The following is a 24,381-nucleotide window of genomic DNA, read 5'->3' as shown; positions in this document are numbered from 1 at the left end:
AGGTTGCAGAATAAATTAAATAAAAAAAAATCTCACAAAAAAACATTATTTGGTAGAATATCGAAAAAAATTGGAATGTGACTTAAATGTTACGCCGGCCTATAGAGGGTTAAATAATTTTATATATTTAAACCACTTTCTGAAAGTCTAATATTTAAGTGTGTATGTTTAGACCATGAACTTCAACATTACTTTAAGCAAAAAAATTTGGTACTTGTTTACTGTTTCTAATGAAACAGCCTGGCTGATCATGATAACAAAAGATTTAAGTTAAAACCAATCAATACAAAATCTTATCGAGTTTTAGCATATGGCCTTAAAATCTTTGAAATTGGTTTAGCCTTTTTTAAAAAAACGGCGACAAAATATTAAATTATGGGGCTCACAATTAGAGATGTAAATCTTTTTAGAATCTCAACTTAAAATGCAGAGAAAAACCAAAATTAGTAAATCGTATTTACTGATGAAAACATAAATTTTGGAAAGTTAATTAGATTGATGAATTAGATATATAACTTAAATTAAATTCAATATGAAATTTTGTGATATTTGAAACTCTGAAAATTTTACATTCAGTATTTTATTTTAATTTGCTGATATTTTATTATATGATAGGTGCATATATATATAAAAATAAAAGAAAATAAAAAAAGCATTTTGTTTTAAAATTGATGAATTTTCAAATAAATTTAGAAAATTTTGATAAACATACGACCATGATTAAGTACTGTTATTTTAGTGATAAATCAGGTGTATTCGTAAACAAAATTTTACACATGGTGTGAGGGCAAAATTTCAAATTGTTCAAAGAAATACTATACTATGATAGAGCTGCAAAATTGTCAAGTATGCAAAACTGATTAATCTAGAAATAAAATAAGTCATTAAAAAGGCAACAAAAAGGATAGTATGTAAATTATTAAATAGCATTTTGTGTTTTAGACAAAAATGACAAATATCATTGATCTTTCGCGAGAAGTTTATATTTTATTTAACATTCATAATTCTTCATACGGAACTCTGTAATTTATATAATCACACCAATTAATATTGCCATGTTTTCTGAAAACAAAGAAGTGCTTGACTAATAAGTGCTAAATCCTTAGATCCAGAATGAAATCTAATTTAGATTGAACTTAAAATAGTACATAAAAGTTTCCGAATTATTCTTATTAAGCTAAAGCATAAATAACTAAACGGATTATGTATTAACATAAGTTAATGTTGTTTAATATTTATTGAACAATGTTCAACAATTATTAGGAATGCATATATTAAACAATTTTATTCGTAAATTTTGTTGTGGTACTTGGGTTTTCATTATGTGTACTCTTCTCTTATTTCGCATTCCAAGTTTGTTAATTTAACTCAATGTTCTGTATAAGTAAGTTTTCCAAAATATCCCAATCTGATCCATTATGGCTAATGGCTCCAGCTAATAGCCATAATAAAACATGATTCGAAAAGTTTGTGGGTTACTATTCTAAAAAGATACAGAAGAGAAGTCTTTCAAATGTTTATTTGCATTGAATATTCATAAATCATTTTTTTTATTAAATATAAATATTTTTAACTTCCCGAAGGAGAAGTTTATGTTTTCATCAGAAAATCCGAATTGCTAATTTTATGTTTTCTCGACGTTTCAAGCCATTCTGAATCGAATGAGACCAAATTTGAAAAAAGTATGCGTGGGTGTGTATGTTTGTGAACAGATTTTTTGCCGTAAATCGATGAGGACTAGCGTTTCCAAGTGCAACGATCGGCCGAGCCGTTTCTTTGTAAATTGCAGAAAAATAAAAATTTTTCGTCCACGTTTTAGCCCGCAATTCTGAATCGATTTTGAAAATTCAAAAACTGTTCGAAACATAATGGTTGGGAATCGACCTGATTAGTTTTTGGTAAAGATCGGCCAAGCCGTTTTCTTGTAATAAGGTGTTAAAAAAAGTTTTTTTCGACGATTTTCATGAATTTTTTTTTGACGGTAAATACCATAGTCTTATAGATCACACTAGAATATTACGGTCCTACGACAAGTCTTTTAATTTTAAAAAATCGTCAACGTTTGCAAAAATTAGTTTCGTTTTTTTTGCCGTTTGTCAAAATGATAACTTTCATCGACGTTTGCTCAAAAACGCCTGAACCAATTTAAAAAAAATTAAAAACCAATCAATGTATTTTGCTCATTTAATGAGCATACTAAATCATTAAAGTCCTACAAGACCGGGTTGACGTGTTCGATTTCTAATGATATGTAATAAATCTACTTCGAATACTTTCAACTACTCATAAATTAATTTATCTATCATGGATTTAGTCGATTATTTACACATATCGGAAAGTTCATGTAACTTGCCTCAAGGCTAAATACTAATACCAACTAGTTTTGTATTGTACTTATACTTTAGTAAAGTAAACCAAAATGCGACATGCATACGTTTTGAAAAAATAATGTATATGCAATTTTGGACTTATTAAACTGAATTATATAATTTTATTTGCCAAACATATACTGTTGACTGTATCTTATATTATTTTAATTTCTGGCAGATCTCAACAGCTTTTCGGCAATAATAATGTAGACATTACAATTTTCTTGTATAATATATTCTAATTTAATCTATGCTCATTATTACTATAGTTTGATCGTTCATATCGTTCAAAAATTTCCCTTGACAAACTCTAAAAAGAATTATCAATATCGGAATAACTGTTTAAGAAAATCATCAACTCATACACCCGTACAGAAGAATTTTACATATAAGATATATATAATCGAATTCAACTTTTATTTGAAAAGAAGCCACATAAGATCAAATTATAAACTAAATAATACGTATAATATATATTTTATACAAATTGGAATTTTCTAAAATGCGCGTTTGTGACACAACCCAATCGTTCTCGATTTATATATATAACTAACGATTTTCGAACGAATACTAAACTACTGATTGCTAGATAATTAAATAAGTTTTCCAAAGCAAATAGAAGTCGAAGCGAATAAAATATATCGTAGTTTGGCCCAACGGACTAACGTTGTATAAGGAAGAAAATGTTCCGAATGCTTCTGGACGAACATATACTATGATTGCATAGAATAATGGTGTCCAAAGTGCGGCCTCGGGGCTAAATCATTTGGAGCATTGGACGAAATGCAGCTATTTATTTATTGATTCATTTATTTATTCAATCGTTACATTAATAATAACAAAATACTAATAATTTGTAAAAATTTTCATCAAAGTTAGACCTATTAGATTAATTTGTGTCACATTTTGTTAATATAACACAGTGATAAATTAGTTTGTTGCTGGATAAAATGATTTAAACAACTTCACGATATGTGTAAATAATCGACTTAATCAATAAAAAATAAATTAATTTGAGTGATTAAAAGTATTCCGAGTTTATTTATTGCACATAATTGAAAACGAACGAACACGTTACCTCGGAGTATTTTCTAAAAGCAAATTTTCAAAAATCAACAATATTTATAATTGAATTAGTTTCAGCAGGACTTTAATTATTTAGTATGTCCATTAAGACCAAGTACGCTATCGTTATACCAAGTAAATCGTCTAATATTAATTTTGACCAATGTCAAAAAAACTACTCATTTTCTCAAACTTAGATGAATTTTTAAAATTAAACTACTTGTAATGCCGTAAATTTTCAGTAAGTTTTATAAGACCATGATATATATCGCCAAAATGAGTTCGATAATAATTTTGACTAATACTTTCTATAATATAATATAATAATCTATATAATTTCATTCTTGTTAGTTTAGATGCAAAAATTGGGTTTAACTCCTTTTAACCTAATACAAATGAAGTATAAGAAAATTATTGAAATGATCACCATAGCGTTTTATAATTGTTGTCAAGTTTTTTATGTGGTATGATCAAAAAAAACAGACAAGCTATGTTTTTAAATATTTGCAACTTTTATTTAAAATTTCTTGCCGATTTTAAAAATTGACAGGTGATTTTAAACCGCATTCTTGAAAGTAGAAAAAATAATTTTCTGTCAGTGGTTTCTCAAAAATACATAATTCAAGTTTAACAATAAGTTTTAAATATTCGATAAATTTAGTTCTGAAAGAAATTTGAAAAAAAGCAGTTTCCCTAAAATTAAAAAAAAAGTGGTTCCAAAAATTGTAAAAACATGCGCTTGATATTGTGATTGGTGAAGACTGATATTTGAAAACTTCTCCAATGATTTGCATGCAAGTAAAATATATTTTTAAAGAAATTTATGAACTAGATGAATGCCAAACCTCGAATAAATTTATCGCTGCGGCTGAATAGTTATGTATATTCCTGCATTAAATCTCTAATATTAAACTTTCTCGAAAATGCATTAAAACTATATATATATATATATATATATATATATATATATATATTAATTTACACATGAAAAAAAATATTTCGAACCATTTGGATTTGGAATCTAAAATAAAAGTAATTTCACATCTTATCATATATATATATATATATATATATATATATATATATATATATATCATTCTATTTTTGTTTCTCTCAATTAGCATACTTCATCATATATATTGTACCCGATATGCCAACCAATTATTTCGCAATAATCAAAAGTTATGCATATTCAATGAGAAACGTATTTCTAGATCGGAGCCTATGTGCGTAGAATATCTCCAAGATCAATACATTGGATATAACTATGAGAAATTGCATAGTTTCCTGCCACTATAATTGTCCGTATGATTCGATGAGTAAATTTAAAATTTCAGTAAAAGCTCAGTCAGTAGCGTGCCCGACTCACACGCCAACGATTTACAGATCGATCGTTGGCAATGACATAGAACTTGAAATAATAATAATAATAATGGATAGCACTGACTTAAGGCAGGTGTGTGAGCTGAGTTAAACTCCAACTCAATTCAGGGAAGAATAATGTCAGAGTTTTTCCATTGCTATTTCACATCGCAGAGCTGTGTGGGAGTTGTAATGATTATGATAATATATAAAATTAGAAACTCCCAACATAATAAAAAAAATATAAATTTATTAACTGTAAAAATATTTCGATATCAAAAATATACATGACATGTCCCTTGTTTTTTACAAATCAAAACCAGCCTGTTTGATATCGCCACACACTCCCTGCCCAGTGTTGATCTCACAGTTAAAAAAAAAAAAATACAGGGAAACACGTTATAAAAATGTGGTGGGAAAGCAGATCATAGCAGACCAGTGTTGTAATACTGGTCAATTACAAATTTCCATGTTTTGTCAGCAGATCCACCGTATGTGGTGATTCGACCTGCCATCAACTCCATATTCTGCATAAGGTTCTGATTAATGAAAAACATGTGGAAAATTTCCTGTACCTCGATGTCGGTGAACTTCTAAGATTCAGCCTCCATCTAATTGGTATTAGTTATATCAGAATTACTTAATGTTTAGAATGCATAACTTATGGGTACAGTTTCCATTTCTGCAAGCGTTGCTTTCGTATCTGATGAGTTCTAATCAGAGAAAGAAGTTGGCTCTTTATCCAAATCAGGATGATTGGTTTCTTTGACATAAGAGTCCAGAATTGTGAAATCCAATAAATTATGTCAAATTTTGTTTTGACTCGTCGTTGTCACCGATAATGGGAGGTAGCATTATAAGACGATTTGTTGAGTTAACAGAGAAAGAGAGGTTGAATTGCATTCCAATGAAAAGTTCAGGCTCCAAATTATTTTTACTGTCAGCAATAGACACTGAGGTCTGGGTATACCAAATGAGTAACCTCGGAAGTCTGATCCAGATAGTAAGTGCGTTAACTATGATGGATTGGACTGGACATACCTTATAGGTCGTCACTGAAGACCAGTGATTATGGTGCTGCGTCAAAATCAATTTTTCTCAAATCCTCGAAAAATAAAACTCCTTTTTTTGTCTTCATCTCCATCGTCGTGAGTCACCAATGTGGGAGTTGTAATGATTATGATAATATATAAAATTAGAAACTCCCAACATAATAAAAAAAATATAAATTTATTAACTGTAAAAATATTTCGATATCAAAAATATACATGACATGTCTCCTTGTTTTTTACAAATCAAAACCAGCCTGTTTGATATCGCCACAGCTGGACTATTTTGAATTGAAACATATTCTTATATCTATATTTCCGAGTGAAAATGGACATCGCTTCTGTCCGATGTCAAGTTGTCCAAAGCGAGATTCAAATTCACGACCCGGTCAAACTTAAAATGTAATAAAATTAAAAAGAATTTGATCTGTTGATGTAAAATTGCATAGAAATAGAAGTAAGAAGTAGATTTTAAAAATAGTTAGTTTGGAATTAAATAAATTTGTTGATTTGAATTTGAATTAAATTGGAAGTGAGAAGAAAGCAAGGTAAGAATTCGAGGAGAGCAGATTTAAAATGTAAGAAAAATTAAGAAATCAGTTGTAAAGATCGAAGAAAATTCGATGAAAAGTATATATATATATATATATATATATATATATATATACATTATCTTCTTATACATAAAAATGTAGCTTGGTATTATGTTAGGTATGCTAATGCTCTAAAACGGCTGAACGTATTTGGCCAGTTTTAGTTTTGAAATATTCGTGCTAATCCAGAGATTGTGGAAAAGGTGAGATGTTATTTCAAATCCGTGTAGAAACTTTGCAATTATATTTTGAAAATTTTTGCAAAAGCGTAATTTAAATGAAACAATGGACGGCGGCTAGGGTTTATACAAAAACCGACATTTCAGAACACCGGTTTTTGAATTTTAATTGTACTAAAAATACGGTTTTAACCGGTTTTCAAATTTTATATTGAAAATAGATTTTTGCTCAAATATTCTGTAATTTATCCGCAAATTTAGTGTAATTTAGAGTAGTATTTGACTGAATTTATTTATTGTTTAATTTTATAGATAGTATACAAAATTATTTTAATTTTAATTAGTAGAACTAAAAAATAATAGTTTATCTTGTTTAAATAACTTTGAAAATAATTATTCGCTATTCATGCATCATTTTCACTTATAAAAATGAAAATATTTGTATGATAGTGAAAGGAAAGTTTTCGAATAAATAAAAATAATACATTTTCAAATATAAAAAATTCATTAAATAAAAACAAATAAAAAAATATTAGATACATGTTGATACATACTTGTTAATATCAATTTTAGTTTTAAAAACAATTAAGCTAAACTTTTATTTCTGTTCCGAATACTTTTAGGTAATTAATTTTAAACATTCTAATTGTTTTTTGTTTGATAAAACATGATTTAAAAAAATTGAGAACGTCTATCGAATTACTATTTAGACTTGTTCTTTGTTTATTCACAAAATTTTTTGAAATAGAAAATACTCTCATACTTGCGACCAAATTATGCTTAATTGTTTTTAAAGCCTGATATAATAATTCTAGGTTTTTTGTTCCTTAATTTGTGGCTTCTAGTGTTTAAAACTCTTTTTTTTAAGTTTGAGTAGAGAAAGTTACTTCCTCAAGAAGAAGTCACACTGATTTAAATTAATATATATACTAGTATAAAAATCTATATTAATATATACAAAACAGATATTAAATGCTATTGAAACTATATGATTTCAAGATCAAAACGCTTTCATCTATCTTTTATATTTGGCTATATTTGTCATTTTCCATTAATACAGTGAAAACCGACTTTTTTCACTAAAACAACGATTTTCGAATTCCATAATTTTCGCCAAAAAACCGGTTTTAAAAACCGGTTCTTGAAAACCGACAAACCCCAACAGCGGCTCATACGTCAAATGTAAAAAGGTTTTGGCAGTTGATGCTCAATTACATTTAATAGGATATTTTAGATAAATATTATTTAATTGTAGTTAATAGTTTTGTTCGTAGTCTTATTTATACACAAAAACGTTTATTAAACGGACCGCAAGTGTTATCAGAAACTCAAAATATCAACTTTTTTAAAATGTTAATATAAAAATGCACTTTTTGGCGTTATAGCACTCTTTTTTTGCAAATCATATTTTTCTCAAACCCGGTGCTCTAAAAGAACCCATTTGTATTTATAAAACATTTTCTAGATCATAATATTACATCCAATCACAACTAATATATCAAGTCCTAAATATTCTCATTCAGTCGTAGCGGAAGGGCCACAGAGGTTTCGGGAAGTTCGTCTTTCCGGATGGAAAGTTTGACCACACATGATGTGACCTAAGATCCCTGGAGGGCAGTCCAAACTGCCTGGAATCTTGAACCATTGCGACGAGCACAGAGGGCATAGTTACACACATATAGACCACGCTACATCGCCAGTCAATTGTGTCTTCGCAACTGCGCCCCCAGATATGGACGTTCTTTTATAGCCTCTTGCAAATAGCGCATGAATATAACATATATAAGCATTTCTTATAACATAAATCAATAGAGCATAAAATATTGACAGCAGCATCTGTAGCATCACAAACATTACAGGACAATATTCTAGGGTGGTCAGGGTTCTGTACCAACACGCTGGTAATAACACAAAAAAGTTGTCTGTATTGGGCGTAGGGCATATGTTTTCCATTTTAGATTTCAATGCTGAATACGAATATAAATTTAAAATTCGGGGTGAATTGGCAAAAAATTAAAAAAAACATAAGAGCACTGATCTAATTATATTTGAATTCTTTTCTGGCCCTTTTTATCTTAAATCGCTATTAAGGGGCACAACTAGTGTAACCGCCTAAAAAAGGTGATTTTTGGAAATTTATATTAAAAAAACTACTTTATCAATTATTTCAAAATTTTAGGAATATATTTATACATGTTTTAAAAATATATAGTAAAATTTTTGAAGAAAAAATTCAAATATTTTTTAAGTTATCGTCGATCTCCAACGGCGCGACAAAAAAAAGCCCTTCACTGCTGCAGTGATTCCGGCCTTCTACGTGGATGAAATTAAAAAAAAATCTCGTTAATAATATTGTCTGTAAAATGAACTACGATGAAAAAAATCAAAAATTGACAAAATGACAGCGTTTTTTTTTAAAAAAAAGTCGAATTTTACCCAACATTTTGGTCGTTTTTGGGCTGCCAAAATTGGATCCGATCAAAAAATCGATATTTCATTTCACGGAGAACTATATATAGAACATGTAAAAAAAATTTGGTAGTGATCAGATCATTTGTTTTTGAGTAATCGCTGCAGCAAATTCGGAAAATGCTATTTCGAGAAAAGCGCGTTTAAAGATAAAATAAAAATAGAAGTGAGAAGTAAAATGAATAATAGTTTATTTAAAATTGTACAGATTTTGATATGCTGAGTTGAATAAAATTAGAAGTAAAGAGACAAACAAGATTAGATTTGGAGAAGATCAGATTTGGATGAAAATGAACAATAAAGATATTTGTTATAAATATTAAGAAGGAAAATTAAATTCATATATATATATATATATATATATATATATATACATATATATATTCTACCATAAATGCGATTCAGCCAAAGCTTTTCATCCAAAGACAAGATTCCATCAATATTTGCTAAATATCAAAAATATAATAACAAAATTCCGCAAAACATTGCAAATTATTAATTAATCTCTCATATGATTATCGATTCACAAAGTTCACACCCAGACTGTTAAAATAAATAAATTAATAATTTATGTATATAATAACATAAAAAAATGTTATACCGCTAAATTATCATATCGGAAATAAAATTTTTCAAGCACTATTAATGGATCGTAGATGTAAAACAATACTATATAATCTATTCGGTAATGTTAGTTTTATAAGTATTTACACCCAGCATATTGTCTTAAAAAATGTATATTATTTTGATTGGCAATAAAACTATGCAAATAAAAAAATTTAGAAATGTTTCGGTTCTATTTGATTCATAAAATTATGAACGCATTTGAAAATGATGCCTAAGACAGATTAGGTTCATATTACCAGATTTTTTTGCTCATGAAAGAACAGCATTCGTAAGATACCGTTCTAGAATCTATCACCATAGTGAAAAAAATTTAACTCGTATGCCTAGATACGTCCCTTATTGACCAAATAAAATTAACTCAAGTAAAACCAGTATCATGCAGTTAACCCACATTAGCCAAAGTGGGGACCAGAATCTAGATGAGATTCCTTTTTACTGGAACAGTAATTTGCTGTTTTTAGACTTAATCGTATATTGTTCTATATTGTGTGCAAAAGGTATGCACACAAATAAAACAAATAATTAAAAACCTAATTACAAATTACTGTCAAAAATATCTTACAATTTCTTTTATTTATTCTTACTTCAATTATACATTAATTCCCCTCCACTAACTTTTTTCATATAAAATTATGAACTATCCCTACATTTCGTGCTTTTCACTTTTTATGTAACAATAATTTTTACTTAATTTGCCTATAAGATTATAAGATAAAATATCCAATTTTAAGAATTTGAATGTCTACTAATCATATTGATTTAGTTTTGTAGTATGGAATCAAAAACAAACCTGTAATAATTAGCCAATTTAATAAATTTCTTTAAAAAAAATCTCAATTATACGAAACTATTTCCAACTATGTCTTAACTGAATATTCACCCGTCTATCATAGTTACAATAGGAGTCCTCTGTAAAATATGATTTAACAAAGTTTTTAGGTTTCAGAGAGTCTATTTGCATACTTTGTGTGAATTTCAAAACTTTATATGGGTAGTTGGACGAGTAGACGGATAGATAAACAAATTAAGTACCGTTTAGACCCTTTGTAGAAAACCTTTCTAACATGTAACTTTTATGTAGATCATTCGCCAAATAAACTGGGTATAATTAGAAATTAAACTTTTATATAAGTTGTTTTTTATACAATTTAGAATATTAAGTGTTTAATGAAAAGGAATAGTAGAAACTGATACCAAACATTCTACGTAATTTATATAAAAATATTGAATGTCTGTACAATTTTACACTTTCTCAGTGATAACTTTCTCAGTGATAGTGTAATTCCGTACAAATGCAACGGAAGTGCGTTACGGCAGATAAGATAAGAGTGGAGTGCCAATGACTCGTCATTCGCTCTCGATGTTATCATTTCTATACGGGTCGATTGTGATTAGTCGTCGCGTATGTGAATACAGATCTGTCGTTGCATCAACCAACCAACTAATGCAAAGAAAACCGGCATAAATATATAAACATTTTATAGTTACATCGTAGTATAAATCTTGATTTAATGAAAAATTCCTGAATCAGAAGAATATTTTACCCTGTCCCTCCTAAACAATTATAATGAAAATAACAAAACAAATGCAGCATTTGCGCCGTGAATGGAACATAAGTTTATTGAAATAATTTCTATATTATTCGTAGTTTCTATAAATTTTTGATGTTATTGAAATGGAAAATATTTTTTAGGCAAAACAGATATTACAGCTGTTTAAAGAATGATATTATATCGCCAGTGAAAAAGTAAAAAAAATACCATTTGTCAATGAAAGTATGTTAATTTTAATTACATGAAGTTTTTCAAACACAGTGTTACTAATAAATAATATACAAAATTGTTATATGATGTATTTATTTTTATTGAAATGCCATCTTGTACAGTAGCAAATAAGTTTTACTTAAATCGCGTGTGAACCTTACACGCAAGTGTTAGGTCGTGGTCAATAATTTGCAAAAAAATAAACAATTTCAAAATTTTAATTTTTCGGGGATATATAGTATTCTTACAACATTCTTTATATCCAAATCTTATTAAATTGTTTCTAAATTCTTTAAAGATTTTTATAAAATTGTTTTCAGATTCCTATATAAGATCTCAACAGAACCCTACCATACTACTATAATTGGTTTCCTATTGGATTTCTATAAAGCTCATCGAATTCTGATAGGATTTTTATCGGATTCCTTTAATACTCTTTTCGAACTCTTTTTGCATACATTTGAAAAAATATGATATTAATGTATATAACTAAATTAAAATATGGAAATTATTTCTGACTTTGTTTGAAATTAATTAATTAATTACCTCATAAACAGCACCAAGAGGCATTACTAAACATGCAACCATAAGATCTGCCACCGCTAACGAGGCCACTAGATAATTTGCCACATTCTGCAGATTTCGTTCTAGAATAATAGCTGCTATAACAAACACATTTCCTGAAAAATATTTAATAAAAAGATCATTAAACTTCAGAAATAAATAAATTGTTAAAAACTAATTATTAACTCTTACTTTCATGGGGCGGCCATTAATCACTTGAGGGAGGGAATTTGACAAAAAATCTTGAAATATCACATAGAGAAGGAAGGGGTATAGTAAGATATCACGTGTATTTATTTTTTACCTGAATTTAAAAAAAAAAATAAAAAAAACATTTTTAAAAAAAAGATTCAAAATTTTACAATTTTTGCTCGTAACTAAAAATACACGTGATGTATGGTGAGAGAGGGAGGGATAATTTTGCATATCACACGTATCACCAAGGTGGAGGGGTGTCTAAAATATTTGAAAAGTCAATCAGGTGATTAATGGAAGCCCACTTTATAGGAAGAAGTATACATACAATACATAATAAAATTATTTTATAGGTAACATTCCATCTACCAATTACTAAGTTTTCATTTAAAAATTGATCCCTATTCAGTAAGAATATACTCGACAATAAAAATCTAATTAATTGGTTTTTAAGATATATTTTAAGACCGTTTTACATATTGCTTCATACCTAGCAAATTTGTTATAAGCCATCAAGTGGCTTCATAATTTATGAACAGAAAGTTTAACTTCAGTTCGATCTCATCCAATCATTATTCTAAGCATGGATTAATGACAGCTTTTCTCATAAACTATGAGATTCTTCCATCAATTGATAGATTGAATATTAAACTTATGAATAAACTACCGTAAAGTAAAGGAAAAATTCATGTTGCTTTATTACATGTAAGCAATTCAAATTTCTGATAAAAACAGTTTACTTTGTATCATAAAATGTAATGCTTCTCATAGGTCCTTTATCGAAAGGTAACATTTTACCCATATCTAGTTCAAATAATTTCTAGAGAAATATTTTCTCGATATTTTCAACAATCGGAAAAATATGCCAAGAATTGTTCGACGTATCAAGTTATCGTTCCAAGTATCAAAAGTCGTTTCAAGTAAAACTTTAAAAGACTGAGCTAGAAATTTTTCTCATTGGGTTTGTTATACAAACATTAATACAAACTCGAAGTTTTGTTCTGGCAGTAATGTTTTTGAAGTTTCTCGATACAATTTTTCAAGGAATGGATCTTATTGAAATATTATATATGTTGCACATGTAACTATGACGGAGTAGCAATTCAGTTGAACATCTGTACTTTCTGAAAAGGATTCTGAGAATTATAAAATTCTTCAAAGTTCAAAAGTTGCTGTTTGAATACATGTAATAGCCCAACTTTGATGTACAGAATTTTCTTTCAAATTTGAAGCATCGAGTAACATATAAATGTATCTTTACCGTATGAAATGTTAGCGAATTTGCTAACTTTAGTACTTGTGAAATTATAATCCTTAAAGTCTGATGGGTTTGAAATACTTTATAGAGATTACAGAGATTACAAACATTAATCAATTTAGTATATTATTACTGATTCCAACATTTATTATCGCTATAAAAAAATTTTAATTACTGGATTACAATATGAAATTAAACACAGATAATTTTTGATAGGTTTTGAGCACTGTTGTTTAGTTTACGAGACCTTAATATACTTTTGGTATACGTTATTTTAGAAGATGTATTTGTTTGGATGTATTTTCCTTTTATTATATTGGTCATGAAAGCGGCAAACTTCATGCCATTGAGCTTTTACACCAAATTGTTGATACCCTGTAGAAGAGGTAGATAATTTGGATAAGACTTATTTTTCCTACTTCTAGAACTAAAGTAATAAATGATCAATAAATATATCTTTTTCAATCAGAATTTAGTGACAAATCATTAGTATAATAAGAACTTGCAACAAATAAATAAATTATACCAATAAACAAGTGTTTAATACAGTCCACAGCTACAAACGTTAAATTAAAACCTAACAACCTGAGTTAATTGAAGGAGAGACTGTGTACGAACATACAGTATTGTTAATTTTAGTTTAGATTCAACAGATATTTTTTATATAACCTCAATAAAATCTTACATGTGGGTACGATAAAAAGGACCAACTGTGGTGGGGTTAAAACAGTAGTTTCCAACCTGTAGGGCGCGCTTCCTCAGGGGGGCGCCAGACTATGGAGGACGCCTACATCTATTGCCAGAATACCATTATCGAAAATAATCCAACATTTTTAGAACGATATTAAAAAATTAACAGAAAATAATTAGTATTTGTGCATATTTTTACCTATTTTTTTATTTTTTATTTATTTATTCATAAGCAAACCGTAATCAATAATAATAGATATTATTTCAGGCTCATGTCAAGTAATATTGTCTATGATTAGTAGTCTGATAATACCATTTAAGTATTTATAAAATTAAACTGTTGAAACAAATAGTTTTTATGCATATTTTTACCTAATATCACCTATTAATTTATAGTCTGATAATACCAGTAAAGTATTTACAAAATTAAACTGTTGATAAAATTAAGGGGGAGGGAGTGTCGTAACAATTTTTTTTCATTAGAGCAGGGGGGCGCGGTGCAAAAAAGGTTGGAAACCACTGGGTTAAATAGGAAATGACCAATATAGTAACTTTATAAGTAAATGGAGTTAATAAAGGAAGCAATCTTAAAAGGGAAAAATTAAATTAATAGTTATCCAAACTTTGCCGTTAAATGTTTCTGACAAAATACCAGATCAATGTTATACTATATGATATAATTTTTGTAAAAATGTACTCATACAACTTTTATTTTGCATTGGTTAAATAATTTCGCTATTATTCCATAAAATTTCTTTAAATTAAAAAATAATATATTATATCTGTTTGCCCCCTGGCTGTCCCATTTTACATAGCTTATGGAGTAAAAGGAAGAGATGACAATTTTTAGAGAAATAGCTAAAAAACGTATTTCTATATTTAGGAATCAACTGGAAATTTTTCTATACGTAGTTTTATAGTTGCTTGTTTGATACGCGTTATGTGTTGTGTTGTAGTTTATCTAGTTTAGTCAGTATTATTACTAAAAGTCAAATTGGAATTTTGTGCCCTGTCCTACTCTAAATACTATGTTCTCTGTGTTATATTCAAAAAAAGACCAATTCATTTGTGTGTTTGACTACTGATAATTTGTGTAATACATTTATATTTATTTCTGTTTTCTTTCGGGCCATAAAAATGTGGTCGACAAGATGAAGTAGCGATATTTGTACAATAACAGGGTGCCCATTCATCAATGAAATATTCCTCGATAAACCCGGCTGTTCATATAGGCTATATGAGCATTAAAAGCTGATTCGGCCAATATAACTGATATTTTCTGTAAACGATTTAACTTTTGTCTATAGAATGGGAAATAAATGTTGTGATAAATTATGTTCTGAAAATGATATTAACAAAACTTTATAACAAGTTAATCTAATTATTAGATGTAACATTTTGCTTTCGGCAATTAGGGAAAACTTTCCCTGGCAGGAATGACTCGCCATGTTCCGCAAAGTTGTAATGTTTTTATGTAAAGGTTTTGTGGTTGTTATTTCTAAAAATAATAAATATATAAATATATTAAAGCAATGGATGTTCATTGAATTACTGGTATATGAATAGTAGGAGTATGCTTTTATGAGCTTTTAATTGCTTTCAACAATATTTTGAGAAAGAAATCAGATATTAGAAGACAATTACTCTGACAAAACCTTTACTGACAAAGCTTGTAGATTGTTAATTAATGTTGCTTATTTATTAGTTTAAATTATACAATTTCAAAATTGACGTTTATTAATAAATAAATATAAATTGAGAATAAATCAACGTATTCATCTATATAGATCGAAGTAATGGAGGTTGGTAGATTGAAATCGACTTCAACTGTTACTCGTAGCTTCGACTATTTGAAACCGAAAGAACTAAAAACTTTATAGATCCTAAACTAAAATAAAACATGTAAAGATATAAAGTAGGAAAAATAAAATGTCGAAGCACCTACTGAAATAAAAAACGAGCAATCGTGTTTTAGATATACGTCCAGGTTTATAAACCTGTATATTAGATAATCCATAAAATAGTTCAAAACTACGAATGATTTTCTAACAAAAATTATATCAAGAGGTGCAATCAAACAATATTCCTCAAAAATAATTAAAAAATAACATTTAAAACTTCCTCATTAAAGTCGAAGAGATCAGTAAAACGACGTTACTTGAATATTTCAATTTAGTTAATTTAATATTGGTTGTTTGACTAATAGTAAGTAGAGTCCTAGACTAAAGAACTAAATTTTGCAGTAATACGTTATAAGGTAATTAATTAAACAAAGCATGGATTAAATGGAAAAGAGTTTTTTAATTTATACATAACCATATTGGTTAAATGTTGCAATATCACTAAAACTAATTATAATTTATTGAAGTAAAATCATTTTATATGTTTCAATCATAAATCACCGAGTAAAAGAATGTTCTGAGTTTTTATTTCATTCTAGTCATAGACCTTATAATATTTATTATAATATTATAATACATGTATTATAAGGTCAAAGATTCCAGTCTATTTTATTTAAATGCGTTATTAAATAGTTTAACAAAAAATTTTGAAAGTGAAATTTGTATTACCATATTTTATAATATAATTTTATAAGTAATAACAAAATTAACATATAGCATAATCATTATTGTATAAGTACCAATGTATTATATAGAACAGCTATACCTGTATACATAAATGTAATGGCAAAATGGTGTAAATAGGAAGCCAAAATAAATAAAATAAAATGAAAAAAACGTGAACAATATGACGTCGACAAAGAGATATAACCTAACTATCAACAAAAAATAAATGCAAATCTTACATAAAATCATTCTGTATGTGTACCTTTAAATGTTTCTTTTTCCAAAATTATTTGACATTTTCATTCTTTTCTATGGATTAATTTTGTTGCTATTTTCGAGAGTAATATAATAATAAACTATAACTTTGGAATTAGTTATCTTTTTATGAGCCTAGTATCTACTTATAGTGCACTCCACCAGATCAATTTTACAAAGTATGATATTTTGCTACATAAAATAAAGTTTTATTTCAATGTGTAAGTCGCGGTTTCAATAGACAATAAAATTAAACCGACGTTTATTATTCCGATGCTTTTGAAAATAATGAATTGAAATCAATAGATTACTTTATAATTTTTTATTGAGTATTGGCACAATAAACATAATGTCTATGTAAATGATATAATCATTTGATAAAAATCAGCGAAATGGAACAAAATCGTAATAATAGAGAAACTTTCAATAAAATAGAAAAACGTTTACGAAAATATACATTAAAATGCAAATCCAGATCATATCTCTAATTGTTTGTGGCGCCGTAAAAAGCTCTCATGTACTAAATTGTAGTTCGGCGATGATACTTATCGACAATATTTATTGATGCTTTGTATATATATATATATATATATATATATATACAAAACTAGAAGAACATTTGCAAAAACCTACATACTTACTTTCTCGAATGTACGAATAAAAAATCAGATAAAAAACTATTGTATTCTATAAACTACATTCCATATCTTTAATTTAATTTAAATTGTTATTGAAAAATGTTAGATTTCAAAATCTACACAAAAAAGAAACGAATTGAAAAAGAAGTAAAAATAAAACCAAAGACATGAATGATTTTTCTACCCTAATAGGAAAATCGAATAATAGCCCAAATTCATTAATTTATCACACTTTCACATCTGTGTAAAATCTCTTCCATTTTTGTGCGAAGGGATACTAAGATTTATGTTTGTTTCGAAATTGAGGGAGAAATTAACAAAAAGGGCAGTAGTAATCTCGTGGTCCTTTATGGGCAAAGATATACCATCCAATTCTGTTCCATTCATAACACTACCCTACTAACAGAATGATATATGTAAATTATTCCCTGGCATAATACAGCGGAATTAATGATAAATTTCAATGCTATGGATAAAATATATGTTAAAATAGTATGAAACTTTGTATCAGTATTTTATGCAATAGATAGTACTAATATTCAAAGTAACGCTTAACATAATTTAAAAATCTATGCAGAATTAAATAAAATTTAAATTAAATTCGAACTAACTTTCGTGAAGTTTTCTCCAATGCGTGTGTGCACGTGCATATCCGAAACAATATGAATTTTAAAATAATTTCGACTTTGAATTCAAGTTAACTTTTTCATTATTTGAATTTCCGATTTTGTAAATATCATACTAAATTTTTAATATCATTCCACATTTAATGTTCAAAACTTTTACGAAATTATGAAAAAATCGAAAATTCAATCACTCGGAAATAATTGTCATAATCGATAATTAATTTCTTTGTAAAGGTTATAGATGTTACTTTTTAAAGTTGTTTGAAACAAATATAAAAAGTATTTACAAAACGTTGTGATAAAGGTTAATTGAAATTGTTCGAAATTAATTTCAAGTAAAAATCAGTTCTAAAGTTGATTCACTTATAAGAATTAAAATTTTAAATAATTTTTCTGAATTAATACATGTTCGACCTAATATCAATTCTGCTAAAACATAGATAGCAAACTATTATTAACTATATTCATATATTAGTTATAAAAATATATTTTTCTACTGTTCTAAAGTTTGTCATCTGCCTTTTTTACCCCATAGACTTTAAAAACGTAAAAAGAACAATACATCCTATGAAACAAATAAATAACATATACTTAAAAATTATATTCAGGTATCATGAACGTATCAAGAGTGGGGAAGAAAAAACTCTACTAAGCACTATTCTTCAAAGAAAAGAAAACTGAGTCGGATTCGTTCTGCCAAAAAGTGCCTCATACATGAGGTAGTGTAAGCTAAAATAGAAGGGCATGGAGGAAGAAGAATGCAGACGGTTGACGATTTACGTGAAAATAAATAAATAAATAAATAAATCAATAAATAAATAAATAAATAAATCAATAAATACGTGAGAAGAGGAAATACAGGGAATTGAAAGCCAATGAAGTAGATATTTGGAAAGAAAAATACATAAAAAATGTATAAAAGGGGTGGGGGATAGGGGTAATAAAACTGATGGACAAGGAAGGGAAAGGCGAGGAAGGAAAAGGACGAGGAAAGAGGAACAAATTACAAAAAACGATATGCAATTGTTTGACGTTGAAAATATTTAAGACATCGCATTGAAAACTGTCATCTGCCAAAAATTTTTATTTACTTATGAGCCTACTAGACAATATTAGAATTACATTGATTTGTGGTGGTTCTCACACCATAGATCTGCGGTATAGCCCTTCGGGCGGACTACCATTCATTATTTATTACCATTATTATCAAAAACAAATAAAAAAGCTCAAACTAATAAAGTTAACGATAAAAAAACGTTTATTATGAATATTGATATATGATCAATCTACTAAAGATTGATATCAATTAATTGCGACATCGTAAGAATTAGGAAGATTCATGGTTGGTATACATCTTTTGTCTTCTACTTTAAGAAAGTATAATTAAAAAAATTATTAAATTTATTAATTAATTGATTTAAATTAATTATAATTGAACATTTTTACTCTCCGACCATTAGGCCCATTTTCAGGCACAGCGTTAATTTTGATGCTTTAGATTTGATCATTAGTCTCTGTCAATACAAGAGTCAACATCAAATTCAGGAGAAAAGTGAAGAAGAAGCTGCCCAAAGATAATATGGAGGAACGTTAAAACTACAACAATCTTATATGAACAGAATAGTAAAATCACTTATTGAAGTGATTCTCTAACAATATAATTTTTTTCAGGTTAATTTATATGTGTGTTTGAAAGTGTGTGTGTATGTGTGCGAGTGAATGACATAAGTCAAATAGCTTATAGAATTGTCATGTATTCTGATTGCTATTGAAAATAAAATAAAAAAAAAACAGAATTATTCAAATACACATATAGAAAAAATACCGAAGAAATAAATTTCTGATAAAAGAGAATGAATAGTCGAGCACGAATTTGAAAAATTTTCATCAGGTAATTTAAAGCAACAATTCCTTCATAGCGCAATAGACGAAAATATTACCACCAAATCTTATTGCTGATTGATACATTATGGAATAGCTACAATTTTATCGTCAATATAATCTCAAAAGCAATTTCATCTTATCTTACATAAGGATATTTGTTTAGCTAACATTAAATACATCTTGTATAACTTACCAATAACAGTGATCAATATCATAAGACCTAATACGACAGAAGTGACTGTCATCACAATAACTTCGGCAAGCGGCTGGCTGCCATCATTTGGTGTTTCTGCGATAAAACTGCCATTTTGTATCGATAAATTTTGTGCTAATAGTGTATTGTTCGATATTAAGCCATTATCTATGTCGTAATAAGTCGTATTCGGCAGTGAGCCGATTCCCAGGGCCCGCAATAAGGATTCGGGTCCTCCGCCTCCGCCTTCGATGAAGAAGTAGTCGTAACCATCTGCATAATAATGAATAAAATTAGAATTTGAAATCATGATATAGAGAAGTTGCAAAATGCAAATATTCAAAGGAAGGTTGAAGGAATGAATCGCTGTTTCTTCGTGCTTTGCATTTATTGAATTCAGGGAAAAGTTACTTCAATTAAGTTTTGTTGTTCATGAATAGAATATTTAGTTTGTAAGTGGAGTATTTTCTTATATAATTATATTTTCCTTCAATTATTCATCGAAGGAATGAATACATCAAATTAACTGAGATTTTGCAGAACTTAATAGCTATATTTATAATATATCTAACAAAAGCATTATAAGCAATTATAGTTCAGCTTGCACTTTTGCATGGTGATGGAGATATAAAATTATTAATGTTTCGATTTGGGGGAAGAAATTGACCACCTAGCTCCAAGGTTTAATACTTATTGTTCTATTAAACATATTGAAAAAAAAATATACATAAATTAAATCTGTTTAAATAAATTTCAATTCTGTTACCTTGATCACTCTCAAACTTTAACGACAAAATATATTATTCCTAGGTCTGGTTTTGCCAAAAACTCAAATAAATCAAATGTTTAATATTGTTTGTTTTACGCTGGAGGAATTTGGTTCGAATCACTAGCAATACCAGAATTAAAAATATAAAGTAATAATCTAGATTAAGAATTGTTAATTTGTAGAATACAAAAAAAATTGTATTAGAAGTAAAAAGGAAAAAAGAAGTTTAGTTTAGAAGATGAGAAGAACATAAGAAAATTGAATGTAATATTAGGAGATATAGAAGAGATAGTATATATATGACAAATGTATAAGAAATACATATGTAAGAATTGTATACAATATGCTGAAAAATAATTTGAATAATGTAAGTGGCTAAAAATGCTGTAAAGCGGAGGCCAATGAAATTTAAAAAAAATATATATATATTGTTTGTTTTTGCATGTTTTGAACCATTCAAATTGGTTGATACGTGCTCCCGAAAACGTTTACAAAAATTGTATCTATCATCCATTTTTTTTCTGAAGTATGCTAAAATGTTCAGAAACTCCGAAAGATAAAGATATATAAAAAAATTTCATTTTAGATTTTTTACTAATTATAAATTTGAAAACCTAGATAAAATTGACATGTATAATTATTTTAATAATTTTGCTATAAAAAAGAGAGCCTGCGTGATAGTAATATTTTTCATGTTCACATAGGAACAACACATTATATATTTACACTGTGTTATTTATAAGTCGGAACAATGTCAAAAAATGTAACGACATAATAAGACGTATGATATATTTTTAGATAAATAAGAAGCTCACGTGGCAATATCTAAAAATATTCAAATATTTTACATAAAACAAGATAATACAAATGTATGGAGGATATTCAAAATATAATAACGCTTGACAAATAATTAAAATATGTGTAAATAATCGATTTAATCAATAAAAATAATTTAATTTATGAGTGATTAAAAGTATTCCGAGTGGATTCATTACACATAATTGAAAGCGAACGAACACGTTAATTAGGAGTATTTTCTAAAAGCAAATTTTCAAAAGTCAACCATTTTTATATTTAAACCAGTTTCCGTATGACTTTAATGGTTTAATATGTACATTAAGACTGGATACTCCATTGTTATACCAAGTAAATCGTCTAATTTTAATTTTAGCAAACGTCAAAAAAACTACTCATTTTCTTAAACTTTGATGAATTTTTAAAATTAAACTACTTGCCGTAAGGCCGTAATATTTCAGTAAGTTCTATAAGACCATGATATATATCGCCAAAAAAAGTTCCATAAAAATAAGGACAATAACATCAAATTGACAGTTTGACCACAGTAATCACATAACATTTTGACAGTTTTTAGTACCATTTTATATGAAAAACGCAGCGTAACATAGGCTTGCCATAACACTGGTCTATTTTAAGGCAGAATTGGCCGGCGAATTTGCGTACTGATTTTGTTTATATATATTTTGGAATGTTAACTTAAAGTGACATAATGAACCGAATACATTAAAATTTACAAACTCATTTAAAAAAATTAAATCACCATACCCATAGTTGAAACAAAAGCAATGGCAAAACCCTTTAATCCCCAACACATCCAAAATCTATGAAAACGTTGAAGTAATGAAGGAAATTTTAATTAAAAATTGTTGTGCCAAGTAATATGCTAAAGTTATGGGACATTTACGTAATATTGTTTACATTTCTGTTTTTTTGCCATATTCATCGGGGTTTGACGTGCTGTGATTTTTTTCATTCTGGATATTAAAAAATCACTTAAAAATAAATTAGCATACTTTACAAAAATGAATGGGAATTTCAATAAAGCATCAAAGGGGCTTTTTATAAGTGAATGGAGGAACATTAAAAACGCCCTGTCTATATTACTATATTAGTAATAATTTTGGAGTGATATAAAACATAACAATATCCAAATAAATAAATAGATGCATATAAAAATTGAATCTATATATAATTTAGAATAAGGTAAAATTTAAGATTTGCATGTATTCTTTTCTTCATTTATCAACGTATATATTAAATTAGTATTCAACAAATAAAACATTGTTTTGTTTTTAAGTCTACTTGAGATCTGATAATTTTTAATTTGTAAGATGCGAACCAGCTTTCTGTTTTGATACCATAAATAATTATAAAGAAAGTTCATAATACAATTTCCAATTTCAAAGTAGCTTCTGAGAAAAAAGAGGTTTGGATTATATTTTAAAAAGTTAAGAAAAAGTTTGTACAGGTATAGGTTACATGATGCACAGAAAGTAACTCAAATTGAAGAAGAGTATGAAATATGAATATGAAATTACATTTTCAGTTATAATTTTTTACATTAGTCACAACAATTTTTCAAATAATAAAAATCGCTAAACAAAATCGATGAATGCAAATTTCTGAACATGAAATTTTAAATAAATACTAAGAAATGCTTTTGTTTGAAGTATTTAATTTTCTTGGAACTTCATTATTTTATTATTTTTATTTTTTATTAAGACTTTATGAAGAATTATTTGCGCAACTTTTAGTTTTACGAATCACAAATTGATGAAATTATTAACACAATAATAAATTATTAATGTAACTCTTCTATAAATTTCATATTTCAAGAATACTTGATGTAGATAATAATTATAAAAAAGTTTGTGTAATCCAAATTAAATCCTAATATCGTTCATTTTTCGTTATGTACCATAAATAGACTTCTATTGTAATTAAAAATAATTGAATAAAATGCTTTGAAAATTCAATGAAAATATTAGAAATGATTGAATAACTAGTGGGGTGCATGGCATCGTGCCTTAAGGCAAATTGCTGGAACTTCCCGTACCGTAATTAAAAATCTTGGTACGGAACTTAAAAAAATTTACCCAAAATGTGTACACATTATTAAAATCTCTATAAAATATCTGATAATTTGATGTGCATATGTCCAATAAACATTTTGACCGCCAGATAACCTTTTTTAACTTATTTTTATTGAGAGTCCATAACCGCTGGACCTGCCTCCCCAAAAATTTAATCAGTTCTTAATCTTGTCAATACAAGTATAAAATGTTTTTTGAATTATTAAAAGCGGACGCTCCGTTCTCTTAAAAATTGAGTTACCGTTTTTGGCACTTTTGCCCTGTATCTTCGAAACGGCTAGACCTGCCTTCGCGAAAAACTAATCAATACGTCTCCTTATCAATACAAATCGAATGTTTTTTGAATTATTCAAATCGGTTGGTCGGCATTCCCGA

The 24,381-nt window shown here is 27.8% G+C and overlaps 1 protein-coding gene across 1 annotated transcript in view; it reads right to left on the bottom strand.

The window, feature by feature from the left end:
- Window positions 1-20,511, bottom strand: part of LOC113386996 (5-hydroxytryptamine receptor 2A-like) — a 45,681-nt gene extending 25,170 nt beyond the window's left edge. Inside the window, exons 1-2 of the mRNA XM_026624753.1 lie at window positions 20,347-20,511; window positions 12,023-12,156 (exon numbers count right to left, since the gene is read on the bottom strand). Coding sequence (XP_026480538.1) covers window positions 12,023-12,156; window positions 20,347-20,398 — 186 coding nt within the window. The 5' untranslated portion in view covers window positions 20,399-20,511. The remainder of the gene's footprint in view (window positions 1-12,022; window positions 12,157-20,346) is intronic.
- Between the last annotated feature and the right edge of the window lie 3,870 nt (window positions 20,512-24,381).

This window comes from Ctenocephalides felis, unplaced genomic scaffold (genome assembly GCF_003426905.1).
Source record: "Ctenocephalides felis isolate EL2017-DRISC unplaced genomic scaffold, ASM342690v1 CF-g0.4_SCAFFOLD_03571, whole genome shotgun sequence".
Lineage (NCBI taxonomy): Eukaryota > Metazoa > Arthropoda > Insecta > Siphonaptera > Pulicidae > Ctenocephalides > Ctenocephalides felis.
Note: the sequence above shows the minus strand (reverse complement) of the source record. Positions and strands in the feature narration are given on the sequence as shown.